Source organism: Mesocricetus auratus, unplaced genomic scaffold (genome assembly GCF_017639785.1).
Source record: "Mesocricetus auratus isolate SY011 unplaced genomic scaffold, BCM_Maur_2.0 Super-Scaffold_100018, whole genome shotgun sequence".
Taxonomy (NCBI): Eukaryota; Metazoa; Chordata; class Mammalia; order Rodentia; family Cricetidae; genus Mesocricetus; species Mesocricetus auratus.
The window spans coordinates 42,899,896-42,927,087 of record NW_024429199.1 but is presented as its reverse complement, the minus strand read 5'-3'; the positions used below and the strand labels follow the sequence as shown (position 1 = coordinate 42,927,087).

Genomic DNA, 27,192 nt, shown 5'->3' with positions numbered 1-27,192 from the left:
AAGAGAACCTCAGGACAAAAGTGAGGCTTGTATCTTAGCAACCCTGAAAGCCCTGGGGAGACAGGCAGGCAGGCAAAGATTTCCCAACCATCGTGACCCCCAGTAGGACCTGGAGCACAGCCTCTCTCTTTCAGAAGCTTACGAGAAGGGATCCCCTATAAAGCTGGGAGGGTGACACACATTTCAGGGCCTTTCAATGACCTGAGGCTGTCATGATCGATTTCTGGAGTTCTGATAAGTTTTGCATGAACCTAACGGAGCTTCCCGGATTCCTCTGTATAGTGTGTTCACTTGACCTGTGTGTCTCTGCTCAGAGTCCAAAGGAAACCCAGATCTAGAGGAGAACAAGTGTCAAGTGCCTTCCAACAGCCTAGGTTAGAAAAGGAGCTATCCCTGGGATTGTAAGCTCTGCCAGAGATATAGGGGTGGGGCTGCAGGTAGGCAGGGGTGTTACGTACGCATCAGCCCCGACTCCTAGATCAGAGCCTATAGAAACTGGGCAGGCTGAGGGTTCCCATGGTCCGAGCTGGAGCTGGGAAGAGCGTGGCTGCCAAGTGGCACGGGTGTCCCAGCAGTGGTGAGACTTTCCAAGTCTGAGGCGGGGATGAGGTAGAGCAGCTGCCCAGCCTGCAGGAGACCCTGGGTTTGATTAGCACTAGAGAAAAACAAAGCAACTATTCTAAACTGGGGCTACAGAACTTGCTATCACACTCTATAAATGCCAAGATGCACTGAACTGTATGCATGCGCAGTTTATGGTAGAAAAGTTATAGCCCAATAGAACTGTTTGTTTGTTTGTTTATTTATTTATTTATATTTTTCCGAGACAGGGTTTCTCTGTGGCTTTGGAGGCTGTCCTGGAACTTGCTCTTGTAGACCAGTCTGGTCTCGAACTCACAGAGACCCACCTGCCTCTGCCTCCCAAGTGCTGGGATTAAAGGCGTGCGCCACCACTGCCCGGCAGAACTGTTTAAAACACAACAACAACAACAAGACCTCTGGGAGGTGGGCATGGTGAGTACAGCTCTGTAATCCTCGTACTTGTTAGGCAGAAGCAGAAAGGTTGCCACAAGTTCAAGGCTAGCCTAGGCTCCACTGTGAGACAAAAATAGCAGTAACAGCAAAAAAAGACGTTTGAAAGACCTCCGGGGGAATTCTCCCGTTACAAGCAAACTCAAGCTCAAGCCTTCTACCTCACAGTGTCACGGGACATCATTACATACCTAGAAAACTGAAATGTCAACAAATCCACACCCCCACCCTGCAACTCAGAACCTGAATGAGACGCTCCGGCCATCCATCTTACTCCAAGAGCTGACAGGGTTGTGGCCAGTGTTGTCAGCATGGCTCGATGTGCCTGCAGCCCTGGGGACAAGTCCAGGCTGGGCTAAGAAGCTGAGTCCAAGACTGGACACTGAGTTCTGCTGTGTCAATCATTGCTGAGAACCTGGCACAAGGTGTTCCTGACCTCTCGTTCTGCTGGCTGACCACCCAATCCTCACTCCACAAGGGCCCTGGGTAAGAGACACCAAAGACTAAAGACCCAGGGAGAAACTTTCTCGGGCACTTGCAGAACCGAACAGAGCAAAGAGTAGGAGGAAAACTCCACTCTCTCTCCCCAGATGCACCTTGTCGGCAGCCACTTGAGGGAGCAGGAAGCCTTTCAGTGACAACAGCTGTGTCCTTGGATAATGTCCCCGGTCCCTGAACTCTCCTCGGGACGCAGAGGCCGAATCCCCCTGGCACTGTCCACAGCTGCACTTTGGGTGGCAGGAAGTATTTTTAGAAGTCACGGGAAAGCTTTGCAATCCTCATGTGGCGCCGCACGAGTACCACAGAGTGCCAGAGCCGTGATGTAGCCGCCGAGGGCCCAGCAGACCCTCCTGACCCTTCCAGGGCATTCCCAGCTGCCAAAACTGTTATCAAAAAGCTCAACTTAGGGTCCCATTCAAGTCAATCCTGTCCAAGCACTCTCTGGTTCACCTTCTCAACAGATGTCTCACTGCGCAAAGTAAGCAGCTAATCTCTCTCTCTCTCTCTCTCTCTCTCTCTCTCTCTCTCTCTCTCTCTCTCTCCCCCAGCCTCCCTTCCATAGCTTAGCTCAACACAACCGGGCCAAGGAACGAGTCCATAAACAACACCATGGGAGAAGCGTTTAAGGAAACAAACTGCAGTTACCATAACCAGAGGCGCACCGACAAAGTGGAGAATCTTCTGTGTAAATTACCTACCTGAAGCCCTGGCTGCTCCCAGAACAGCGGGACGGAGCCTCGGATCTGGACAAAGGACGACACTCCATCATCCATGTAAATCGTCTGTGGCACAAGGGAACAGAAAGAGAAAGGGACTCCTCAATGAAACCGAACGTCCTGGGTTGTAACGGGATCCGGGGCCTGTGACCTGACACCAGCCTGGAGGGTAGCCGGTGGACTTCGGTGCCCTCTGCTCTCTCACCTAGCAGGGCTGGTGCTGCTCCATCACCGCTCACCAGACAGCAAGGCACGGGGCTATTCCCGGGGCTCTGAGGAGGGCTCTGCCCTCAGACCTGACGTGTGCGGGGATCCTCACTCCGGGGGCACAACCATACCTGCTTCTCTGAAAAGCCTGGCACCCGTTTCCCACTCTAGAGCGAGAGGCAGGTGCGCTGGGGTTTAGCTAAGACCTTTGCAGAGGGTTCTGTTCTCACCTGCTCAATAACTGTGGAGCTGGAGCAAACGCCCTGCTGACTGCGCCTGCCACCATTGAGCCTCACAGCACAGGTCAAGGCTTGACTCGAGCTTGTCTACAGCCCTGGCCCTCTGCCGCTGTGTTTTCAGACATGCCACCAACTACACACACACAACGGTTTTGACAATACACAGACAGACCCCCTCGTAGAAATAAATGCTTGCTTAAATTAATGATAATAGTCCCTGCTGACCAGTCTTAGAGTAGCCTACCTGCCACCAATGATAGAGGAGACAAGAGTTTAAAGGACACACAGTACAGTCAGTCCCGAGCAGGCACTGGGGATGGCTGCAGTGGTTATCAGATGGTGGCCTTTATCTGTGCAACCCTAGCCTGGCTTGGCAGGGCCACCATGGGTGCCGCTGCGAGTCCTTTCCATTGCTCACTGGCCTGCTCTCTTACAGGGTAGCTTTCCACACAGGCTAGATCATGCTCAGATCACACATGCATTAGTAATTCTTCAGGGGGAGGGGGCTGGACAGTGAGCCTGAGGTTCTCTGGGCCACAGGAATGCCATGGGCCTGGTGCCTGTGCTGTAAACTGTAATTCTAGCCCTAGACTCCAGAGGAAAATACACTGGGTTGGGAACGTGCTGTCTGTTTCTAGGTACTGGCTCCCAGCAAACGCGCTACATCCGTTATTCCATTTGCTACACTGCAGGAAGGCCTGCACTTCTGAGATCAAAGAGGACAATGAAACCAGGTTAGCCAACATGCTCACATGAAGACAACCATTTAGGATGCCAGAATCTGACCGAAGCGAAGGGCTCCCAACGCTTTAATCCGATGATCGTGGACTTTACAGACTATATTCTGTCTCAGCCTTGCTTCCTTTGAGCTCAGTGCCGGAGGCAGAGCCTGGGAGCCCCCTTTCTCCATGGGGAAGAGTTCCTTCTTTCTCCCCATAAAAATCATCTACACGAGTCTCCCACCCCAGCACCCAGTGTATAACCCAGCAGCTAGTGCCACGGTGTCCCGCAGGGCTTCTATGCTGGGTGAAAGAACAGCCCCAACACTCACACAACCCATGCCTCCCCACTGGCACCCTCAAGAGGACACACACAGTCACCCTAACTTCCCTCGGCTGGGTGGTGGCCTGATTGTCAAGAGCCAACTGTTTATCATGCACCTTTTGCCGACGGGTAGAGGGACTGCGAAGCTGAGTCGCTGCTGCAGATGGAGCCAACTGGATATGGTTCACAGCTAAGCTGGAAAAAAACAAATTTCCACGCTCCCCCCCCCCCCCCCCCCCGAGAAGCCAGAGAAGGCATCTACCACACGGACACACAGTGTATATGCGTCCATGTGTGTATACATGCCATATAAACATACATATACACCCACAAGTACACAACATACACAACAAATGCACACACACATAGACACATCACACAAGCACACACTGTATGGGACTTAAACATACACCATATATAACATGTGCATGCACACACCACACAGATGCATGAACATAAAACGTATGTATAGACATGTGCCTGTGGATACAACATATACACATCCGCACACATACTGTTTATAAGAAATCCATTTATTCCTCAGGAAAACGTTGTCAAAAGTAGAAATCCTACAAGCAGGGCTCACTCTCCGGCTCTGTGTGTGTTTGTGTGAGTGTGTGAGTGTGTGAGTGTGTGTATGTGTGTATATGTGTATGTGTGTATGTGTATGTATGTGTGTGTGTGTGAGTACTCACAAGTATACATGAATATGTCACTGGACAGCTTGCAGGAACCATTTCTCTCCTTCTCCCACATAGGTTCTCAACCTTCCTAATGCTGCAACCTTTTAATACAGTTCTTCATATAGTGGTGACCCCAACCATAAAACTGTGTTTGTTGTTAGTTCATTTCTGTAATTTTGCCAAGATTATGAGTTGTAACGCAAACATCTGTGTTTTCTGATGGCCTGTGAAAGGTCATTTGACACCCCCTCCCCCAAAGGGGTCAGAACCCACACGTTGAGAATTCTGTTCTACCACAGGAGTCCTGGGCTTGAACTCAGGTTGCCAGGCGTGGCGGCAGGTATCTTTAACTACTGAGCCATCTTTCTGGCTTGCCTCTCTTCTCTGTGTGGTCCCACTGCAGGACTTCACCCAGAGCCATCGTTTTGCTCTGCCTAGCAGAGTTCAGGCCTGCAGTAGCACAGGGTACCAGCACCATGTTTGCCCTGTCCCTACTAAGTTCCCTTTCCTGCTGTCAATTGCTGCTTATGCCGCCAGTGACTGCTGCTTTACTGCCAGTGAAGAGACCATAGCGCATCTCCTAGCTGGAGATGGGCCCACTCTGGATGGTTTTCACCTTGAGGCCTCAGAGCACAGTGTATGTATGATCTGCCGTTTCACCATCTGTAGTCCTGCAGGGCTCAGACTTGAGGACACACCTGTGCTGCACCATCTAACCCAGGCTCCCATGGAACCGCCCCAAGCCCTCAGTGGGCAAACCTCTCCCAGGCCACAGTGCAGGTCCTATTGCTCATTGTACAGCTCACCTTTCACTTTAAGCAGATGCTGCGGGCCACTGCTTTGCTGCCCTCAACCTGGCTCTAGTCTCCTGTGGTCGTCAGCACATGGCCACGTTGAGTCTTTGCTAGGGAGGCAACCCCAGAAGGGAGGAGGCCCCTTGCCTTACTTCTGTGGTGTACACACACACACACACACACACACACACACACACACACACACACACACACACACACACACACTACCTGCATGCCAGGCGCAGGAGGTAATCCTATGCTACTGTAGGCCTGAATCCCACTTGGGCGTGGTAAATCGATGGTCTAGGGAAGTACAGATCCTGCAGCAGCCATGCAGAGGCTTACAGGCACACAAGTAGACCCTGCTGAAGAGATCACTTCTCAGTTGCCACTGGCCCATCCCAGAGGTCATTTCCCAGTTTCATGCAGTTAGACCGCCCTAGGGCTCTGGCAGCCTGTGCCAGCCTTGGCTCCTATTCCCACGTGGCCTGTCTGTCACTAGCAGTTTCAAATGCACGTGTCCAACAAGGACTTGCTCTGGGTTTAAGGCCATAGGCCTTGTGCCCGTTAATGTGACTAGTGAAAACACCATCGTGGGGTTAAGTTATACCCTCTCAGCTGCCTGTTGCTCTAGCTGGACAGCAGATGGTAGTGCCTGCCCATGAGCAGCTCCTGCTCCAGGGAGTGAGGTCAAGTGAGAAGTTTAAGAGAGGCAGCAGTGTGGCTCAGAGGAGGAAAAGGGAATTAAGCAAAACCCCACAAACTGGGAAGACCACAAAGGCTGATGGGAGCCAAGAAATCCCTCCTCCCACCCCAAGAAATTAGGAAGCAGCACGCCTCTATGGCTTGACCCTCTTAAAAGCATGTTGAAATTTAATCCTCATCATCAAACAGTGATTAGCGCTCTGCCTTCATGGATTTATTAATCCACTCAATTAATGGGTTGTTGGGTTGTTTTAGGAATCAGTTTCCAAATAAAAACCCTTTTGGGTACATTTCCTGTGGGCTGCTTGTCACTCACCACGTGGTGCCCTGTCTCTCAGGACTCTTGTCAGCAAGGCCGGCACTAGATGTGGGGGTCTCAATTTTAGATCAGGACTGCAAACCAAAATAAATCTCTTTTCTTTATAGCATACCCAGGATGTGGTATTGTGTTACAGCGGCAGGAAACAGGCTGAGACTAGCTATACATATCCCCGGGCGTGTGGGTAGACTGTTCTCATCTCTAAGGCCCAGTTGGGTGGGCTGCCCCTCAGGAGAGACTTAGGAGATTCAGAGTAGGTTAACCAGTAACATGGGATAAGGGGCTACATGAGTCACCAGGTACCCTACATGACATCACCGGAGCAAAAGCCCCAGCCAGAGCCTGTGGAGATGCTGGTCAGTCTTAGTGAGAAAAGATCATAGGGAATTTCCCTGCAGTCAAAGCACTCCTCTGTCGAATGGATTTATGTTCTAATGCTTACGGCATCCCTTCCAGAAGCAGTGTGTTAAAGTCCCAAGCTCCAGCACTTCCTGCTGTGACCTTATTCTGATGGAGGACCTCTGTGAATCTAATTGGATGAGCAGGACCCCCCCGGGGGGATGCTGAACCCTTTGATCCAGTGTGACTGCAACTGGATGATGCTTCTCTGACCCACTTATATGGGAACCACAGAAGCTGGAAGAAGCAAGGTGGGATCCTTCCCAGGATTGTTCACAAGACTACGGACCTACCTGACCTTCATTTTAGCCAGCCGGCCTCCGGAACTGTGGGAACAAATGCCTGCTGTCTCAGCCACCCAGTGTGTGGTACTTCATTGACAGCAGTCCCCGGAAACACACTGTGCCCTCACTAATGTTCTATTGCATAGGACAGGGCAGTGTTTTGTAAGATACAGTCAGAGGCCACAGTGTTTCTAAGCTGGCTGTGAACTCATTTGGGGACGACCATCGCCAGGACCAGATAAATGGCCCTCTTTCCTCAGCCTGAGTGGTGAAGAATGCTGACCTCGGGATTCCCTCTAGACGATGTCTGGAAACTGGTTCTGGTAACAGGTTCAGGCGTTGTGGGTACCAGTCATTACCAACACTGCCTCTACCCGTGGTGTCTGTCTGGCAAAACAAAATCAAACCACCAGAACTCTGTCTGCGAATAGAATGGTCTGAGGGTGGAGGGTAGTAACACCAGATAAAAATAAAGGTGATGATGTAAAGAACCCCGGACGTCACTGTCACCATGAAGACATGGGCAAGAAAAAAGAAAATGGCTTCCACGGCAGCATGCATATTCTCTCCTTTTTCATCCGATCATTATTTAATAGCTTTGTCAGACCCTCCCACAACGTAGTGATTTTTTCCAGGACTCCTGCTCCAACCTCCCTCTGCTTCTCATGAAGGGCCTTCATTTATGAGCCTCTGAGAAGCGGCAGTGACCCTGCAAACTGGACGCACACACGGCACACTGGCTTGCGCCATCACTGAACGTGTCCGGGCACGCAGAGATTCACGTGTGGTAGAGGGTGATGTGCACATCTGTGCTGAATTCAACTGGTGCCCCCGAGGGCTCCTCTAACAGCCACATGGTAACGAGTGCTGCAGAGCTGCAGGAAGGAACACAGGGTGCTCACAGCCCAGAGCAGGGTCACACCTGTGCCTCCCTGGGGCTCTTCCTGCACCTGACCCCGCTGCTTTTCTGCAAGGTGGCATTCAGGGAGCGAGCAAGAGCAAAACAAAAAAGCAACAGGTGCAAGACAGCGCCTCTGGGAGGGAGAACAGAAGCTAGGAAATGAAACTAAGGAGGTATTACAGATGGCTCTCCTCCATAGGAGCCGACAGCAACTGCTGCTCCACGCACAACCACATTCCCAGGCACTAACACGCTCCCAAAACAAAGCTATCGCTGATACAGAATTTAAAAAAAAGTTTCCTCTCCCATTAAACTATTGTGTTCTGTGTTTGTCCTAAAAAGACTTTCAATGCCTATCGGTTTGCCGGCTGCCTCTGGAGTTATGGCTTCCATTCTTGGGTTCTTTTGTTAAAATACATTAGAGGCTTTGGGAGGTGGTTCAGTTGGGGAAGAGCTTGCCACATAGGTCTGAAGACCTGAGTTCAGTCCTGAGGTCCTATATAAAAGCCAGATCCCGTGGTGCACGCTGGTAATCACAGCTCTCGGTAGATAGAAACAGGAACAACTGGAAGACTGATGGACACTAATTCTAGCCAAATTGGTGAGCTGTAGGCTCACCTGGAGGTCCTCAGGCTTCCAAATGCACACACGCATACACGTCTTTTCAGACTGAGCTGTGAATCAAAAGGACAGACCATCCAAGCCGCAGGCAAGTTTCAAGCAATGCTCCAATGACATACATACAGGAAGAAGCCAAGGTCAGAGAGCTGCTCACACACACCAGAGCCTTTCCCACTCATAATAGGAAACATGCATTTATGAGATGCACTGACTCTGCCATGCACGGCTCTGGGTACTCACCTGCTCTGTCTCCACAAAGTTGGACACGTGGCCATCGTCATTGACACCGCGGGTGAGGAAGCGGGCACCTGCGCGTTCACAGCTGATGCGAGAGATGAGACAGGCCTTGGCCTGCTTGTGGGAGGCATACACTGTGCGGATGGTCACCACCCCACAGATGACTTTCAGCAACCAGTCACAACAGCTCACCTGGTGCTGTCTTAGGGGCACATGCAATAGCTGGTTCCTGTAAAACAGCCCCACCTTTGGGTCATCCTACCAGGCGCTACAAATGCTGCACCCAGAGCCAAGTTCTGGAAGCTTCCCGTAAGGCCCACTGCTCCGGTAGGCTGTTACAAGCAATTTCACCCAAACAGAAACATTCTGTCCCGGAGGGAAACCATTAAGCCTCAGGAAGTTCTAAAGTCAGGCTCTTTTAAAATTTAGAAAGTTTTGAACAGAAATTCCTTAAGACTAAAGAAGTAAACAATAAACAATTCACAAGTCTCAGGAAGTCCCTGAAACGTAATAGATTTATAAGACTTTTTCCATCTTAAGGTTATATAACCAGCAAGGATTGCTAAGGAAAGGAGACTTTGACCTGTGACCTGCCTGTTATTCGTGCAGAGGGCTGCACATGGTTCATGCTTTCATAAGTTCTCACCCACGCTGGTGTAAGTGTCCTGTAATGCCACTGCCTTTTGAGCTGTCCATACTTCTTTAAGCAAACTCTAACCCACACTCTTATAAATAACCCAAATAAACTCGGTGGTTCACCAAGTTGTTCTTTGGTGGTGTCATTATTTTGGGCTACTGTGAGTTCCTTATTTAAGCTGAAAAAAAATTTCATCATGCCTCCCAGGAAGAGTTATCACCCAACAGAGGCAAACAATGACTACTTTCCAGTGGGCCCTCCTGTTGGGACACATAGATTCAGAAAGTTCTATGCTTCAGAGACTCCAAATGGCAAGGCCAGAATGATACATGTGCAGGAGGAAGAGGCCAGAAATCCTTTCTTTATGCTGCTACCAGGAGACAGTAAGGGCCAGAAGGAACAAAGCTGGAAGGGAAGCCAACCATTCGGGGGCTTTAAAAGAGCCTTGTTTAGATCTGTGTCCGCCATATTCTTTATCAGAATAAAATACTCACTCATGGGTCTGAGATGTTGCTCAGTGGTTAGCGGCTTGTGCTGCTCCTGCGGGGGGGGGGGTCCCAGCTTGGCTCCCAGCACCCATGTTGGGAGGCTCACAACCACCCGTAATTCCAGCTCCAGGAGATCCAACTCTCTCACCTCCTCTTCTGGCCGGGGGGGGGGAGTGGGGGGGTGGCAATTGTATTCATGTGCACATGTACGCGTGCACACACACAATTAAAAATAAATCTTTCAAAAGCTACTCGGGTTTTAGCCCAGCAGTAGTGGCGCACACCTTTAATCCCAGCTTTCAGGAGGCAGAGGCAGATGGATCTCTACGTTTGAGACCAGCTTGGACTACAGAGAAAGTTCCAGGACAGCCAGGGCAGGTTTTTGAAAACCTGTCTCAAAATTAATAAATAAACAAAATTAAAAGAACATCACTCATGCTTTAAGTAATAATGGGCAAAGATAAAATGACATAACAACTGTATTAAATATGCATGCACTTATGTACATTACATATACTGAGTGAGCTGAATATAATGAAAGCACTATATAGGGGAAAAGGGATTAGGATAAAACTAAAAGTTGATCGAACTCCTGTACTTCTCTCCCCTTCACACCTGTAGATCATTAACAGGCTTGGGAGTCTGAGATGATAGTGATGGTTAAAACCGGACACATGTCCAGCCCTGGCGTGAGGGTTTGTCCCTAGCCTTACTGCATCTTGTCATACCGTGTCTGGTTGACGTCACTGGGAGCCCTGCTCTTTTCTGAAGGGAGATGGAGGAGCAGTGGGCCTGGGGTGGGTGGATGAGGCTGGCAGGAGGGGAGGGAGGGCAGGTTGAAGTCAGGATGTATTGTATGAGAGAAGAACAAACAAACAAACAACAGGACACACTCAAAAGCCTACAAAGCACCACTCCGAAATTATCGGCACGGACCGATTTAACCCACCCGTGCTGTGGCCGCCCTGTGAAAGGTATTATTATCAGAAATCCCACTTAATAAAACGAAGACATGAGAAGTCAAATGAGTGCCCAAGACCACAGAGCTGGCAAACGCAGTGTGGTTTTCTAAAGCCAAGGCTGAGATTTTTATTTCATTGACTGATTCACGGTAGTGTTAGGGCTAAAACTCGGGGCTTTATGCAGGCAAGGTGAGTCCCCGGCCACTGTCACATTCCAGTGTCAGCCCTCCAGGATGAAAGCCCCATAGTTGCACAGGGCCACACTATCCTCCCATCCCCCATCAGCCAGCCTCCCTCATACCCAGGAGGCCCAAACAGTGCCAGTCTGCGGGTTGTCACCGGGGAACTTTCTCTTGCAGGGTCTGGAACAAATCTAGGTCACAGTGGCCTATTTGTTTTAAAAAAGGAAGCTGGTTCCTGCCCTAGAGCTAATCCCCTGATGTGTGCAAGTTCAGGATCTCCCTTTCTCAAAGCGCTTGCCCCCAGGCAAACTTCTGGGAATGTGACCACTGCCAGCCACTGCCACCCCCAGCCAGCCAGCCCGCCATGGGATTCTCACAGGTGCAGCACCGCTGTGTGTGAAGACCAAGACCTCACAAAGACAGGCTGCTTTCCCTGCCACTCTCTGAACTTCAGACAATAAACTACGTCAGTAACATACACGAAATGGGCTGCTGGCCCATGCTGCTATGTCCCCTGTCACTGGGGGCACGGGGAGGAGCCTCTGTCACCCGGACAACTCTGATCAGCTTACTTAAGTGACTCTAAGGAGGGCAGCTCGGAGCCCAGGAAGGACAGATGGCATCCTGCCAGGTCTCAAGTGCATCGGGAGCGACAACCCCACTGTCTCTTTTCGGTGCTCATCAGCCGTACCCCCACGCAACTCCACCCGCCTCCTGCCTTGGCTTCCAGACCTGGGGTGATCCGGCTGTTGCCACTCTGCCTGCTGACTCAGAGGTGATCAGCTTCATGGGCCGGGCCGGGGTGGGTACCCACCTGGTACATTCCACAGATAGTCCCTTCCTCGCCAATCCAAATCTAGTCTGGTCCCTGCTCCAGAGGGGTGCGCTGGGGCCTCCTCTCCACCAAGGCCTCTCAGTTCCGCCTCTTTACCTCCCTGGCTTTGTGCTGCCTCACATCTTCCGCCACGGAGCAGCCAATGGGAAGGCAGGCACAGAAGCCCTGGGGTGAGCCGGAAACCCAGGGTCTACTGTTTCCAAGGTACACCACGTCCCCTTTCGTCTTCACAGACAACCCCTGCTTTAACGCTGTTCCCAAACCTCTGGTACAAGACCTTCCCAGCCTTGGGCAATAGCTTCAGGAAGGTATGTGACAGGACTGAGGCACATGCTGGCCCCCAAAGAGTAACCAGACATCAGGGAAAGTCCAGCAAGCACCTAGCACCTTCAACTAACTGCACGGCCTGCATCGCACCTGGGCAGCTGGTTAGAGATATGGAAGGGTCTCAGACCCCCTCCCCTCAACCTGCAGTACTAAAGCATGCACCATAAGAAGACAGGCAGGATTTCCTACGTGTTCTAAACCTGATCACATAAACTGGCAAGCTGGAGAGGACCCAGGAGGATGTAAAAGCAGGCTGGTAGGGATGAATGTGGGGATGTCACAGAGGTTGCTGCTGTATCAACAATAATGAGGGATTCATGAGCAGGGAGCTGAAGCCCTACCAAAAGGACTTTTATCCTACCATGGGAACCTTTGCTGGCTCCTGAGGGCAAAGCCAGGCAGGCACCAAGGAAGGACAGGAACAAGACTTCAGGTCTGTGTCTGGCTGGGACACTGGTATGGCAGCAGAGGGGGCTGCTTGCGCTAAAGCATTAAAGACCAGGTTTGCTAGGACACAAGCAGCAGTATCCTCATCCAATGCTTCTGCCTGTTTCTCTCTCATCCCTAACAAGTCTGAGGAGAGCAGCACTACAGAGAAGGCTTGAATATGGCCCCTGCAATCAATGCCCTCTCAGCTTCCACACAACAGGGCAGGTCCGTGATCCAAGGGTTTGGGTCATCTAAGGAGAGCATCGCTGTAGAGCAGGCCTGAGCAAGTGAAGCCCCAACACTCCTTACTCAGGAAACAGTTTCTTTTCTAGCTCTACCTGGGACCACATAAATACACTCCTGGAGCTAAGCCCACAGGGCAGGGATGCTGGATTAGTTATCTTCTCTCACAGCACAGAGAACAATTATGACTTCTCAATGCCACTCCATAGATGACACCCAGTCCCTAAGGTAGACTCAAGATGTAAGGCAATGAGTCAGGTGTTACCCAGGATCTGTCCTCTGTAACCCAGGCCCTTACCAGAAGAACGAGGTCCCCCATTCAGAGCAGTCATCACCCTGTTTCTGTGCCCTGATGGTCAGATCAAAGCTGGAACCATCATTGGGCCATGCAAAATAAAACACGCCTGAGCTCAGGGTTTTCTTCAAGGCGAGCAGGCGGTCCTCTTCTTTGGTCTCTTCCTGCAGGGGGCAAAACTCAGTGGCGGTGATTTTGTAGATCTCTGCATCTGGAATTCTGCCTACTGATGTGCAGCCTGTCACCAACACCAGAAAGCTCAAGGGGACACCGCCTGGAAGGGACATAGAAAAGATGAAGGATTATGGACACTGAGCAGGCTGCATCCCAGAGTAAGCCCCAGCCCTAACTGGAGGACATTTCCAATTCTTGTCCCCTAGGCCTTGGGTGGTGCTCGGCTACCCAGCCTGTATCCCAAACAGTAGCACTGGTGCCACACCCATCAGAAATGTGTATTCTTCCTCGTTTCTGTCCTAACAGACTCTAGGGTGAGGCTGATGTGACGGCTTTCCCACAGGCCACTCTACGGACCTCTCAGCCTCAGCAAGGTCCGTAGGATGGGTAGACAGGCTTGGGGTCCCAGCCATATACCCTCTAGGCTAGCACACGCCTTTTAGCATCCTCCCTTCCTGGCCCTCTTCCAAATCTGTGCCCAACACCTTCCAATCCACCCTCCTCAGCCCCACCCCCCAGCCCTCACCCGCTGCCTTGGCTCTCACAGCTATAGCAGGCATGGCATGCTTAGACACAGCTGACAGCAGACCTCCTCTGCTCAGACCCCTCTGTGGCTCCCCCTGATCCCCCCAGGATAGGAATGAAAGCCTCTCCGAGGCCTCCTGCTCTGCACCCTGCTCCATATCTCACCCCCACCCCAGATGTGGACTGTCCCCAGGCAGCTGCTCTCCAGGGCGTGCTCTGCTCCCCAGTGTGCCACACATTCTTTTTTTTTTTGGGGGGGTTTCGAGACAAGGTTTCCCTGTGGCTTTGGGGGCTGTCCTGGAGCTCACTCTGTAGACCAGGCTGGCCTCGAACTCACAGAGATCCGCCTGCCTCTGCCTCCCGAGTGCTGGGATTAAAGGCGTGCGCCACCAACGCCCGGCATGCCACACATTCTTACACACTGCGGTTTTATGGGAGGCATCTTCCCACTTGGATAAAGGCTCCACTGCCATCTGCCCAGCAAAAGGACACCTTCCAACCTCCCGGTGGACTTCCCAGCCTCAGCTCTTTCCCGGCAGGGTGGAAGGGTGAGCTTTCAATCCTGGCCTTACACTTTCTGAAACACCAGGAGCCTTCCCTCCTCACTGGGTAAACCCTGCCTCTCCTTCTGGTCTATGGGCAGCACCTCCTCCAGGAAGCCAGGCCTGCTCTCCAAAGACACAGCAGGGTGCCCCCCTCTGTATCAGAAGCTTCCCTGAAGCACATAGGCACAGAAAGCCAGTACCCTTCATCTCAGATGTGTCCCCCAGCAGCACATGTGTGTGAACACCTTCTAAATAAGTTCCAGTGCGGGAGACTGATACACTGTTCTCCAAGACCCTGCCACATTGTCCCTGGCTGCTCCTTTTCTGTCCCATGTGCCCTACTTCGTAACTGGTAATATTCAGGCATCTTACTGGCCTGTCCTTGGAGTCCTGACAAGATACGCCCTCAGTGGCAGCCACTAAGAGCACCACCTGTGCCTATTCACTATGTTCCCTTTTAGAAGGGCCCTGCCCACCTCCCGTCCTTCCCACTGTCTCCCTCTCTCTGTCTGTTCCTCTCTCTTTCCTCTCTCTTCCCCCCTTTCACCTCTTCTGCTGCTCTTGTCTCTGGGGGCAGGTCTCCCCCATTCCCTTTCCCCTTTTTATGATCTCTTTCCCTAATTAAAAAAACTCACTGGCTGGGCGATGGCGCACGCCTTTAATCCCAGCACTCAGGAGGCAGAGGCAGGTGGATCTCTGTGAGTTTGAGACCAGCCTGGTCTACAAGAGCTAGTTCCAGGACAGCCTCCAAAGCCACATAGAAACCCTGTCTTGAAAAACCAAAACCAACCAACCAAACAAACAAACAAAAAACCCAAAACCCTCTGTTTGAACCCTGTCCCATGGCATCTTTCTCTCGAGCGGTGCTTTTCTTAAATTACAACAGTAAAGTACTATCTAAGTCAAATGGGTGGTGACAATATTGCGTTTCCCTTTAAAAGACAGGGCCCAAGAGATACCCCGAGAGGTGATGGGCCTAGGTCTATCAAGATGTTCCTCCCATCCCCCTGAGGTCTAAGGGATATGTCCCAGCAAGGTTTACTCCAAGTGGCCAACATCCTCTCACTAACTGAAAGATGTCTTATGCCATCCTTACATCTCTCAGAAAAGACCATAAAGGCAGGCGATTCCAGCACCCCTGCCTCCAACCGGCTGCCTTTCTCACACTTCGTTGGAAGGGTGTAGCTCCAATCGAGAGGGTGACTGGTTTTTATTAAAGAGCAGTTGCTGAGTAAGTAGGTCATGGCTCGCACATGCTAGCTGACGCACTGGGGGGAAGAAGGGTGCCCACAGGGCCAGGATATTGGCTTGGCATGTGCGTCCTCAGGAGGCCACTTTGAAACAAAAGAACCAGAGTTTTGCTGGGCTATCGAAGCAGTTAAGGTGAGGTTTTTCCCAGCAGGGCAGGTGAATTTCAGTGGGGCTGAGACAGTCCACAGCCTTGGCACCTGGCTGCCGGAACTGAGGAGCTAGAGAAAAACAGTATCCAGCAATGTCCCTTTGCACACGTGGCCAAGGTAGGCCCCCATGGTCTGGGCTGGGGGCTCAATGAAGAAGAGGAGGAGGAGGAGGGCTTATGTGGCAGGGGAAAGAGGGCTCTTACAGAGAATGACAAGGGACAGGGCTACCACAGGAAGATGCCTTCATCTGGGGCAGGGCTACAGAAGTACAGGTAAATTGGAGCCCTTGGTGTATACCTGGGGTGTACAGCAGAGCCAAATATCTCAATATGGCTGACACACAGGACACCAGGTGCCATACAAACAGTGACACAGTCGTCACAATGATCACACTGTCAGCCCATTTTATAGAGTGGGAAAAGGAGGCATTGGAGGCTAAGAAGCCAGGGATGACTAAGAAGGGGAGCTTGGATCGTCTGAATCCACTTTCTGGCTTGGGCGAGCTACTCGGGTAAAGCCTTGCTTACAGCAGGCACTCGCCATGCTCCTGATTGGTAGTGTGACAATGGGCCTAACGACACTGCTCTTGAGGGCCACCATTGCCATTTCACATGCAAGGTCCCCAGGGGAGCTAAACCATGGCCTAGGCACACTATTCTGGGTTGAAACCCCGCTGCAAACATGGGTTTTCCTAAAGCCTGGGGTCTGCCTGCCCCTGGCCTTTTGATACCTTAATCTTAGACTACAAGATAGACAGGTCCAATGTTCATGGTCACAGCTCTCTCTGGAACTTTGCTATGGCAGCCAATAAGCAAACAGACAAACAAACAAACAAATCATGCATACCCAAGTGTACACCTGCATCTTTTTTTTTCTTTTTCAAGACAAGGTTTCTGTGTGTGGCTCTGTAGACTAGTCTGACCTCAAACTCACAGAGATCCGCCTACCTCTGCCTCCTGAGTGCTGGGATTAAAGGTGTGCACCACCACTGCCTGCTCACCTGCATCTTAAAAGTAATATTGCAACAGCGGATGGAGATTAGTGCTCTCTTAGGCACTGGCCAGGGGCTAAGCACTGTTAGAAATCTTTTAAAATCACAATTAATGTCAAAAATTATTTGAGTTTTTATTGTAAGAATCCTGGCATTCATTTTCCTATAAATAGATAAGGGCAGTGGGGATGGGCAGTCTGACTAATTGGCGGCTGTTGGATTCTTTCTTGTTGCCTTGAGCAGAAAGACATTCAAATGGCTGGTGGATTACCCTTGCGCTAATGTCAGCTGTTTTGAAGACAGACACCACAGATGCCTTGGAATAAATTACAGTGGGATCACAGCTGTGGCTCTGGCTCCTGGAGGCACAGCCTCCTCCAGGACGGTTCGGAGGCATTCATTCCCAACTTATTTTGCTATCATAGGCATCATAGATAATACTGTAACCACTTCCACCAAGGACAGAGAGGCTCTTTCCCAGTGGCCTACCTAAGGGATTGCTGTGATTGGTACAAAAGGGACAATACAGTGGTTAGCACAAACACTCACTTCCATTCATATGCAAAGCACGCTGCCATTGGTACAAACACACATCTTAATTTACGAGTGAGGTGTCTCCCGATTGGCCTAAACACCCTCCTTGGCTCACAGTGAGCGGGCTGGGAGAGCCTGTGCTGCTGGCCCTCGGTGTTATAAGTAAGCACTAGCCCCATGGATGACTTCCCTTAAGGGACAACAGGTTGCGGCAGTCACAGACCAAGCAGGCAGCAGACCAAACTGCAATAGCAGCAAGACAACGTGCGGCTGCCTGACAGAGAGACAGCCAGGACAGGAATAGGGGAGACGGCAGTCAGTGGTCCCCACGAGGATGGAGGGCTGGGAGCAAAGGAGGGCAGGCTATAGAGGGCCCGAGTATAGAGACTGAAGTCTCTGGAAGAGTCCCGGAGCTGCCAAGCCCTCAGACACTCAAGGCCTGGGAGCCATGGCACCACCTGCTGTCAAGGGCTGAAGAATCACGAGGCCTAGGCCTGCCACAAACATCAGTGTCAGCTGCTGCAAAGGGTTAAGGAAGCTGGATGACTTCCTGCAGGCCTAAGGGTCCTGATGCTGCAGAAGGCCAGCATGACAGCCCTAACACTAGAGGGCGCCACCTGCTGCCGCTCCCACCTTCTTGCTGCCATCCATCAGCGCTGTCCAATGCAGGACACAGAAGGCCTCCCAAGACTGACTAGCTCTTGAAGAGCTTCTGCTCCATGCCTGCCCACAATCTCCTTGGGTGCCCACGACTTCTATCTGCATAGAGCAGAAGGACGTTTCCAGCTGACTGGTAGCACATTCTGCAGCACATTCTAGGCGCTGACAGGGAAAAAGAAATGGCTAGAACCTTTGCTGCCAGTGCCCAATGCATGCTTATGACCTCCTGAGCACGCTCCCCCTGAGCATGCTCCCCCTGAGCATGCTCCCCCTGAGCACGCGGGCCCCTTCAACCTCACTCGAACCCTCTGTCCTGCAGACTGTCACCCCGTCAGAGCACACTCTGAGCTCTGCGGTCTCCCTCCTACTAAGTTGGCAGTTAACCAGTTTCTGATTTATCACTGCAGTCCCAAACTGGCCAAACAGTATCAACAGTGAAATGTAAACGAAACATTTTGGTAAATAACCATTTAGCATAAAACGTAAAGATGTGTAGCGAAGACATTTTATAACGAGATGGTAAATATTATGGATTGATGGAAGGACAGTAGACTGCACCATTTCTAGTTATGATTTTCTTTTTTAAAGGCTTACTTCGTGTGTGTGTGTGTGTGTGTGTGTGTAGTGTGTGGTGTGTGTGTGCGTGCATGTGCGTGTGTGTCTGTGCATGTGTGCACACGCGTGTGCGTGTCCCATCCACAGAGACCAGAGGTGTCAGATCCCCTGGGTTCAGAATTTCAGGCAGTTGTGAGCCATAAATGTGGGTGCTGGGAACTGAACCTGGGTCCTCTGGGAGAGCAGTACATACTTTAACCACTAAGCCATCTCTCTCTGGTCCATCTATTTTCCATTCTTGTAGATATAAACATGATTGAAAACTGTCCATGTTGATGAATAGTTGGAAATAAGAAGTCTAATTATAGAAATGTCACTCAACTCCTCAAGCTCCTTAGTTGGTACTAGAAAGGAATGGTAAGTAACTTATCAGCAAAACTACTGTGAATGCTGACAGATTATACCAATCAAGTTCTTCAGTTAGGAGAAGAACAATCACATTGGGCAGTCGCCGACTTACAGATGAATGGCAGGAGCCACTGACATGGCTGACTTCAGCAATAGTGACAGCAACGTTTTGAACTACGCTTTAGTTCACCACTTCCAGAGCAGGACACCATGGTAACATTCGGATGAGAGAAAATGATTACTAAAATGAAAGACAAGCCGGGCGTTGGTGGCACACGCCTTTAATCCCAGCACTCGGGAGGCAGTGGCAGGCGGATCTCTGTGAGTTCGAGGCCAGCCTGGTCTACAGAGTGAGCTCCAGGACAGCCTCCAAAACAATACAGAGAAACCCTGTCTCGAAAAACCAAAAAAAGAGGATTATGGGTCAGACACAGGAACACATTCCTAAACAGATCAGTTACTACAAATTGCTGAGCTCTGGGAGTGGCCTTTGTAGAAGCCCACATATCTATGCTCCTCTGTGGCCATAGAGGAACATGGACCTGGGGAACCATGTTAGGCACCAAGGCCTCTCCTGGCCTTGCTCGACAAAGCAAGCCTGACTGGCAGATTGGCCTGACTCCATCCTACCCACCCTTGATCAACACCCCTTATTTGTGCTCCACAAGCTGTAGATTTTAAGAAAAGGTTCAGACTCAAGCCCAGCAGTAAACTGGTAGAGGTCACTGGCTCCTGCCCAGCTGTTAGGGTGGCCTAGGCTGGCAATACCACAGAGGTGCACACTGTGGGTCAGAGCGAGGCCACAGGGGTTCGCCGGCCTCGGATGGATGAGGCCTCCCCTGAGGCTCACAGCTTGACTACAGAAACGGGGCTTTGCTGTCGAGAAGTAAGATCTGATACCAACAAGCAAAGAGGTTCAGCATCTAGGTCCCACAAGGTCTCAGGAATGGCCAATGGAGGCCAAATTCAGGGGCCTGAAACCAGAGGGGATCTTATAGCAAGGTTAAAGAACAAGCTTAGGAGCTGAAGCGATGGCTCAGAGGTTAAGAGCACCGGCTGCTCTTCCAGAGGTCCTGAGTTCAATTCCCAGCACCCCCATGGTGACTCACAACCATCATAATGAGATCTGGTGCCCTCCTTTGGTCTTCAGGTGTACATGGAGGCAGAACACTGTATATATAATAAATAAATAAATCTTGAGAGGGAGGGAGGGAGGGAGGGAGGGAGAGAGAAAGCTTAGTTGGGGCTGTGGAGTCTATGCGCCTCCTGAGGCATGTTGGCATGTTGGGCCTCCGACAAGTTGCTTACCCTCTGTGAGTGTCCCAACCTCTCCCCACTAACAGGCTGGGATCTAGAGCTGTGGGCCTCGATGGTGTTGTCTCCGGTCCCTCTTCCCTCTGCTTGCATAGCACAGAAGCAGGACACTGACTCCTGCGCAGCAGCCGGGCTCTCAGCTTGGGAGAGCACATGCGCATGGTGCTATCCAACACCAGAGAGGAATACGAAATCATCCTAGACTAGCATATTTACACCAGAGAAATCGGCAGACACTCTCCCCCAGAGTCCCCACTCCCACAGTTGGACACCAAGCATTTGCCAACACACTCCTGGGTATTAGTACCAAAATAAACTATTCAAAGACCAACAACAGCCAGTTCATTTAAAGACTTGCTATAGGACCATGGAATGTCCTGAATCTCGAAAACTTAGTGACAGCTGGGTGGTGGTGGCACACACCTTTACACCCAACACTGGGGAGGCAGAGGCAGGAGGATCTTTGTGAGTTCCAGACCAGCCCCGTCTACAGAGCGAGTTCCAGGACAGCTGAGCTACTACACAGAGAAACCCTGTGTCAAAAGTCAAAACAAAAAAAGGTTAGTGACTCAGACATCCCTCTCCAGAGAAATCACCTTCTGAGTGACCTCTGTGAGCCTGTATTGGGACAAGTCGAGGAAACAGTTGCCGGAGCCAGCGGCCTGGCCTGTGGTCTTCTCAAAGTAGCCTTCACACTCCAGCTGTGGCAGAGAAAGAGGAAAGGACAGCAGAGGTTCTCTGGATGCAGTGGGGGAGGGGGCACAGGTTCCCTCCTTCTAGTCTCAGGATGGCCACTGTCCCCATAACACACCCTGTCACATGACTAACCTCCTTGGACTTCGAGGGGCACTCACAGATTTCAAGGCTGTCATGTTCACCCCCTCATAAAGAACTCTTTTTTTTTTTTTTTTTTTTGGTTTTTCGAGACAGGATTTCTCTGTATTGTTTTGGAGGCTATCGGTCCAGCCCGGCCTCGAACTCACAGAGATCCGCCTGCCTCTGCCTCCCGAGTGCTGGGATTAAAGGCGTGAGCCACCACTGCCCGGCATGAACTCTTAAAAGCTGTATGGGGGCTGATGAGCTGGCTCGGCGGGTAAAGGGACTTGCTTCCAAGCCTGCTGACCTGAGTTCAGTTCCCGGGGTTTACATGCTGGAAGGAAAGCACCAATTCCTGCAGGTTGACTCTGATCTCCACACTTATGTCGTGGCATGCATGTGTGTACATGCTAATTTAAAAAGAAAAAGCTGCCATCTGTGTGGAGGGCTGGTAAGACGGTTCGTCCAGTAAAGAACTTGCCTCCGTGTCTGGTGACTCATCCTAGTTTGCTTTGTGGAGTCGTGTTAAATACCACGACCACGACCAAGCCGTGTTAAATACCATGACCACGATCAAGCCGGAGATGGGTTTGTTACGCTTCATACTTTACATACCATCACCAGCGGGAGCTAAGGAGGGACCCTGGAGGCAGGAGCTGATGCAGAGGCCACGGAGGATGCTGCTCACTGGCTTGCTCCCTCTGGTTTGTTCAGCTACTTTTCTTCTACAGCCCAGAGCCACCTGCCCAAGGACAGCACTGCCGCAGTGGGCTGGGGCCTCTCGCATCAATCCGCAGTCAAGAAAATGCCCCAATGACTTTCCCACAGGCCAGTCTGGTGGAGACGATTCCTTAATTGAGACCCCCTCTTTCCAGACATACCCAGGTTGTGTCAAGCTGACAAAACCAACCAGCCCATGACCTTAGCTCAGGTTCCTGCATGGCAGAAGGAGAGAACCAACTTCTGCATGCTGTCCTTTGACCGCAACACAAACGCCATGCATATACACGGCACACACACAGACACACTAAATAAATAACACACATATAAATAAGCACATGCAATGTAAAAAAGCATTAGCTATGTGGGGGAGAGAGGAGGCGGTTTCTGTGCTTTAACAGATGAACAAATTGTCCTAGAGAAGGTAACCAGGACAGAAGGCTGGCCGGCGGTGAAGAGGGGTCTGGTGGGGAATCTCCAGGGCTGTCGTTTGCCTGTTTACAGGCTGGGCTCTGCAGAGCGCCAGGAGACACAATCCATTCCAGACGGGGGTCTGAATGGTCCTTGAAGCTAGGAAACAGGGAGGTCCTGAGAGTTCCGGTCAAGGGAGAAGCAAACCCCCGGGACCATGGGTGTGGGCTCTTCTTTCTGCTGAATTCACTTTCCATGCTGAGCACTGTATGCGAGCCAGGCAGCTCACAGCTACTGGGGATGGGCTTCTAGGCAACCTCAACTCTTTCTCAATTTTTAACACAAATGCCTATTTTCCTTCAAAGGACTGAACTTTAACTTTGTATGAACTGAAACCCCAAGAGGAAAACAGTCAGAAGCCACACCTCAGCGGGTACCATCCTCCAACGCCCCAAACACTGGAAAATGAGAAGCACAGAGGAAAACATCCTGGGTCAGGGAGACATAGGGGTGAGTAATGCTGGGTGCAAGCCAGTGCTTTCTGAACACACCGAAGTGGGGTGGTTGGAAAGGCTTGGTTTTAATGTCCAATCCTCCCACCTTCCAGATACACCAACACACTTTCCAGAATGTGCTGACAGGAGGCCAAACCATTCCAACACACCTAAGGTCAAACTTCCTCACCAGGTTCAGACAGACTTGCAGCCAGCTCTGTAGGGGACTCCTGAAGGCAGTTTCGGGATCTGGGAGGACATCAGAAACCATGCTGGTGGCTTCATCATTTACTCAAGCCTCCCGCTGATCAGGCATCCTGCTCGGCTGACTGGTCTGGCCTGGCCCAACGAGAGGCTGTATCCACTCACTCCCTAGAGAGGGGTGGGGTACTGGGGTTCCAGCTGAAGAGGATGGACAGACCTGGCCAGCTTGGAGGCAGGGCGCTCGGCCACTCCTCCCCCTGCAGTGGACCCCACGGATAGCCAGGCTTACCCAGACAAGGATTCCTTAGGGGGTTTTCCCATCCTACCCAGAACCAATGCCCACTATCTGACCTCACCTCACAGCTCAGGAACATCCCTGTCCTGTGAGAAAGTGAAAGGAATCATGTGTCACTCTTCCCGTCCCTGGACTCCGGCCCCTAACAGAAAGACGCACGAGATGATAGGTTGCCATGCCACAGAGCACATGTGTAAAATCTGTGTCCCACTTGAAAGCAACTCATACTGGTGTCAGTGTCAGTTACTGTGCTTCCCCGAGTCCAAGTCCCCGTCGGGTATAAACGTCTCATCCATTTGTCTTCCAAACAATTGCCAGCTGCACCTTTAAGACTGGACTATGGGCCATGCCAAGTGCCAGGGCGTTACATCAGAGGAAAGGGGATTGAGAAGGGCGCAAGAGGGCAGCTGCCAGGCCTTCCCTTCTGTGTGTAGGCAGGATGACAATCTGCTCCCTGGGGAGCAGGCTAACACTAAAGCCACCGGATCACAGGACAGTGCAGGGGAAGCACCACCCCGAGTAATCCACCCCCTTACAGCCCTCCCAGTGGAAGTTCAGGGGTCCAGGGGTCCATAACCTCAGAAAGATTCCACAGAGGCAAAGCCCAGCCCAAACCCCATCGACTCACATTCTCGTGAAAAAGCGAGTATTTGGAGGCAGCTGGGCTTGTTGTGAATCCCAGCTGAACTCTTCGACCTAAGGTGAGTCAGGAAACTCTCTGAACCTGTTTCCTTTCTCCTCTGTAAACAGGGAGATGATGGCACTGGATGATGCTGAACATGTTAACCTATGTCCAGTCTTTGGCACAAGACTAGGAAGGCCATTTTGTCATGTGAGTACCCAATGCTTTTCCTAAACATTTCCGATTTGGAAATAAGGAGTCCAATCATCATATCTAGTCGGGGAGAAAACACCACACCGCAGAAATGGTGGCAGCAAGCGTATCCACGCTGTTTGGCCAGCCCTGTGCTGCGGAGGCTGTGTGCTGTGGAGAAGTTTCACGAGCTTGGCTCAGGAAAAGACTCCCAAGACCTGAATTTGGAAGTCTCCCAGCAGATCCCATCAGGAATGTCACCCGTGCTCTGGCCTTGGCTGGAAAGGCCATTAGACTCCATAACCTGGTCTTTGATGACACGTGGGACCAACAAAAACAGCCTGCTTTCCTCCCCGGGAGGGACGGGAGGATGGCCGCAGGACAGGTGCTGCGGAGCTGCCCACTTCTTCCTGTGTGCTCTGTCTTTCGTCAGACCCACTGGAAGCAGCTGCCTTCTCTCTCACTCCCACATAGAGTGTCGCAGTTTCTCTCTCCTGCCCCCCCCCACCGCACCAGCCCTTCCTCTCTCCAAATACACCCAGGATGTCCAGTGATGCTGCCAGGGGTGATGGTTTGAGCCAAGTCTACCTACCAGACACACCTAATGAGGCTGATGCCCTGAAAACCACGAATGATGCCAGAACAGATGCCCGACCACCTGGGGGGGGCACTTAGATCCGGAAGACAATGAGGCAGATAAACTTCCCAGCGCCCAGGGCTGGGAACCATGCAGCAGACAGGTGACTTTATCAGGTAAACTTCCCAGCACCCAGGGCTGGGAACCATGCAGCAGACAGGTGATTTTATCAGGCCACTGCCACCCCTCTTTCCTCCCCACCCGGAGGAGCGGGCCGAGAAATATGAACGTGGTTAACACAGACCAACTAGACAGCCTCCCCAGGCTAACACCAGAGTCCGCCCACAGCATAGAGGCCGGACTGCTGAGCCACGGGTACTCACCAGATCTTAACCTCAGCTCCCCGAGGCAGCCATAGGCATCCGTCAGCTTGCCATACTGTCCTTTAATGACTTCCTTCTCTTCCGGAGCTGGGGGGGGGGGGGCAGGGAGGAGGAGAGAAACAGATCAGAGAGACATCAGCAAGCAAGTGGCTCTGTTCACGCTCGCTCGCCCGTTCATTCACTTGCCGATCTGGCTCTCACCCACGCGAGAAAGGAAATGCAGACAATAGCACGGCCCACAGACACCATGTGTACAGGCTCTAGGATCCCAGAGTTGCAGAGATGCAAAGATTTAGACCTTCGCACAGAAGGCTTGTTCTCTGGAAATGCTGGCAGCTTGGGGGGGGGGGGGGGCTGGAGAAGAGGAGGGAGCCCTGGGGCGGTAGGTGGTGCTAGGGCCCCATGGGTCTGGCCTGTTATGTCACTCTTCACTGCATTACCCACACTCAGAACAGGGCGAGGTCTTGTAATCCATGTGCAAGACCCTTTTTCCTTAAGTGCCAGTCATAGGGAGCATTATCTAGGAAATCCCCAGGACGCCTGCTTCTACTAGGTGTCCATAAAAGCACACAGGTCAGGGTGACTCCAGGGCTGGGGTAACTGAGCCCCAAGGCAAGCCGCAGACTTTACCTGCCGGGTGACTAGGAACAGTGTCAGTACTTAAACAAAGGTCCAGCCTGGCTTAGGAACAAGAAGGAAGGCGGACAGGGACGGCCACTGGGATGCCATGGGCAACTCAAGTGGTTCCAGGAGAGGGAGCGCGTGGGTCTAAGGACCCTTTCTCACAATGATGCGTCGACTGCATTGAGAGCAACACACAAACCGGAATCTCCAACAACACTGCACTGTGTGAAAGAGGTGGATCACTAAAGAGCTCGCCGAGAGCCCATGTGTGTAAAATGTCCTGAGCAGGTTAACTTAAGAGAGGCAGAGAGCAGATTCACAGTTGGCAGGGCTGAGTGTGGACAAAAGAGCATGGAGGTTTGCTAATGGGGTCTCTCTTAAAGGGGGCAAAAATACTCTAAAATTAGATTGTAGGAGTGAAATCAGTTGTGTGATATATGAATACATTTCAATAAAGCTGGCATAAAAATCAACAACAAATCCAGTTATTAAGGTATTGAAAAATTAGATTTAGTTTTTAATTGTGTGCACTGTATGACCCACGTTCAAACCTGGTGCCAGCAGTGGTCAGAAGAAAGGAGACAATGACTTAAATAGTCCACGAATATTATCAGCTGAGGCTGAAAAAGAACTAGAATGCGTAGAAAGAGAATACTAGAAGCACATGTGGACCGTGTGGATCCAAAAACGAGACTGCATTCTGGTTATTTTACCATCTATAGAATACCCCTCAGGGATTTTAATGCAGAGGGAAGATATCATATTAAAATGGATATTTCTGCCATATAAACAGAATAAATAACTGAAGGCATATATAGAAAAGATCTCTGATTTGATTTTAAAAGGTAAATTAAGGCTTCGCCAACTAACTGGAAGGGACCCAACAGAAATTATTGTACCTTTAACTAATGAAGAAATTTCTTCCTTATGGAAGGATAATGAATATTGGCAAAGGACTTGCAGTAACTTTTTGGGAAAGTTTAGTAACAATTATCCCAAAACAGAGAGAATCAAATTCATAAAGAAAACAATTTGGATCCTTCCACGTATTATAAGAAAAATGTCAATCTCTGGAGTTTCTACATTCTACTAATGCAAACAAGTCAGGAAAGGCAGGTTATAAATCAGGAATTATAAGTAGTTCAAAGCCCTTACAACTCTGGACAAAGGCAAAGTTGTATGCCATTCTCATGGTACTTAATCGATTTTACAGAGCCTCTCAACATAGTTACTGACTCTCAATATGCAGAGAGAGTCGTCTTACACATTGAGACCACTGAATTTATTCCTGACAATACAGAATTAATTTCATTGCTTATACAATTGCAGGAAACTATCAGAAATAGAACTCATCATAAATATATAAAACACACATCAGATCCCATACGGGTCTGCCAGGTCCTCTACACAAGGTAGTGATGAGATTGATCGCTTATTAATAGGAAATGTACTAGAAGCTTCAGAATGTCATAAAAAACACCACGTTAATAGAAAAGGCTTAAAGAAGGATTTTTCTATCACTTGGCAAGGAAGTAGTAAGAAACTGCCGCACCTGTTCATTCTATAATCAAACTCCATTATCAGCAGGCAGTAATCCCAAAGGTATTCATAGAAATGAAATTTGACAAAAGGATGTGTTTCACTTTCCAGAATTTCAAAGTTTAAAAT

General features: G+C 50.8%; 1 protein-coding gene across 9 annotated transcripts in view; it reads right to left on the bottom strand.

Moving 5' to 3' along the window:
- The window catches only part of Synj2 (synaptojanin 2), a 103,638-nt gene that overhangs the window by 39,026 nt on the left and 37,420 nt on the right, over nt 1–27,192 (bottom strand). For 5 of the 9 annotated variants that reach the window (XM_013110194.3, XM_013110192.3, XM_005065914.4 and 2 more), the window contains exons 2-5: nt 24,901–24,987; nt 13,084–13,354; nt 8,686–8,911; nt 2,232–2,315 (exon numbers count right to left, since the gene is read on the bottom strand). In XM_013110194.3, coding sequence (XP_012965648.1) covers nt 2,232–2,315; nt 8,686–8,911; nt 13,084–13,354; nt 24,901–24,987 — 668 coding nt within the window. Of the gene's footprint in view, nt 1–2,231; nt 2,316–3,855; nt 5,400–5,444; nt 5,567–8,685; nt 8,912–13,083; nt 13,355–24,900; nt 24,988–27,192 lie in introns of those variants that run through there. The other 4 variants (XM_040758134.1, XM_021224629.2, XM_013110193.3 and 1 more) reach the window with 4 other exon arrangements.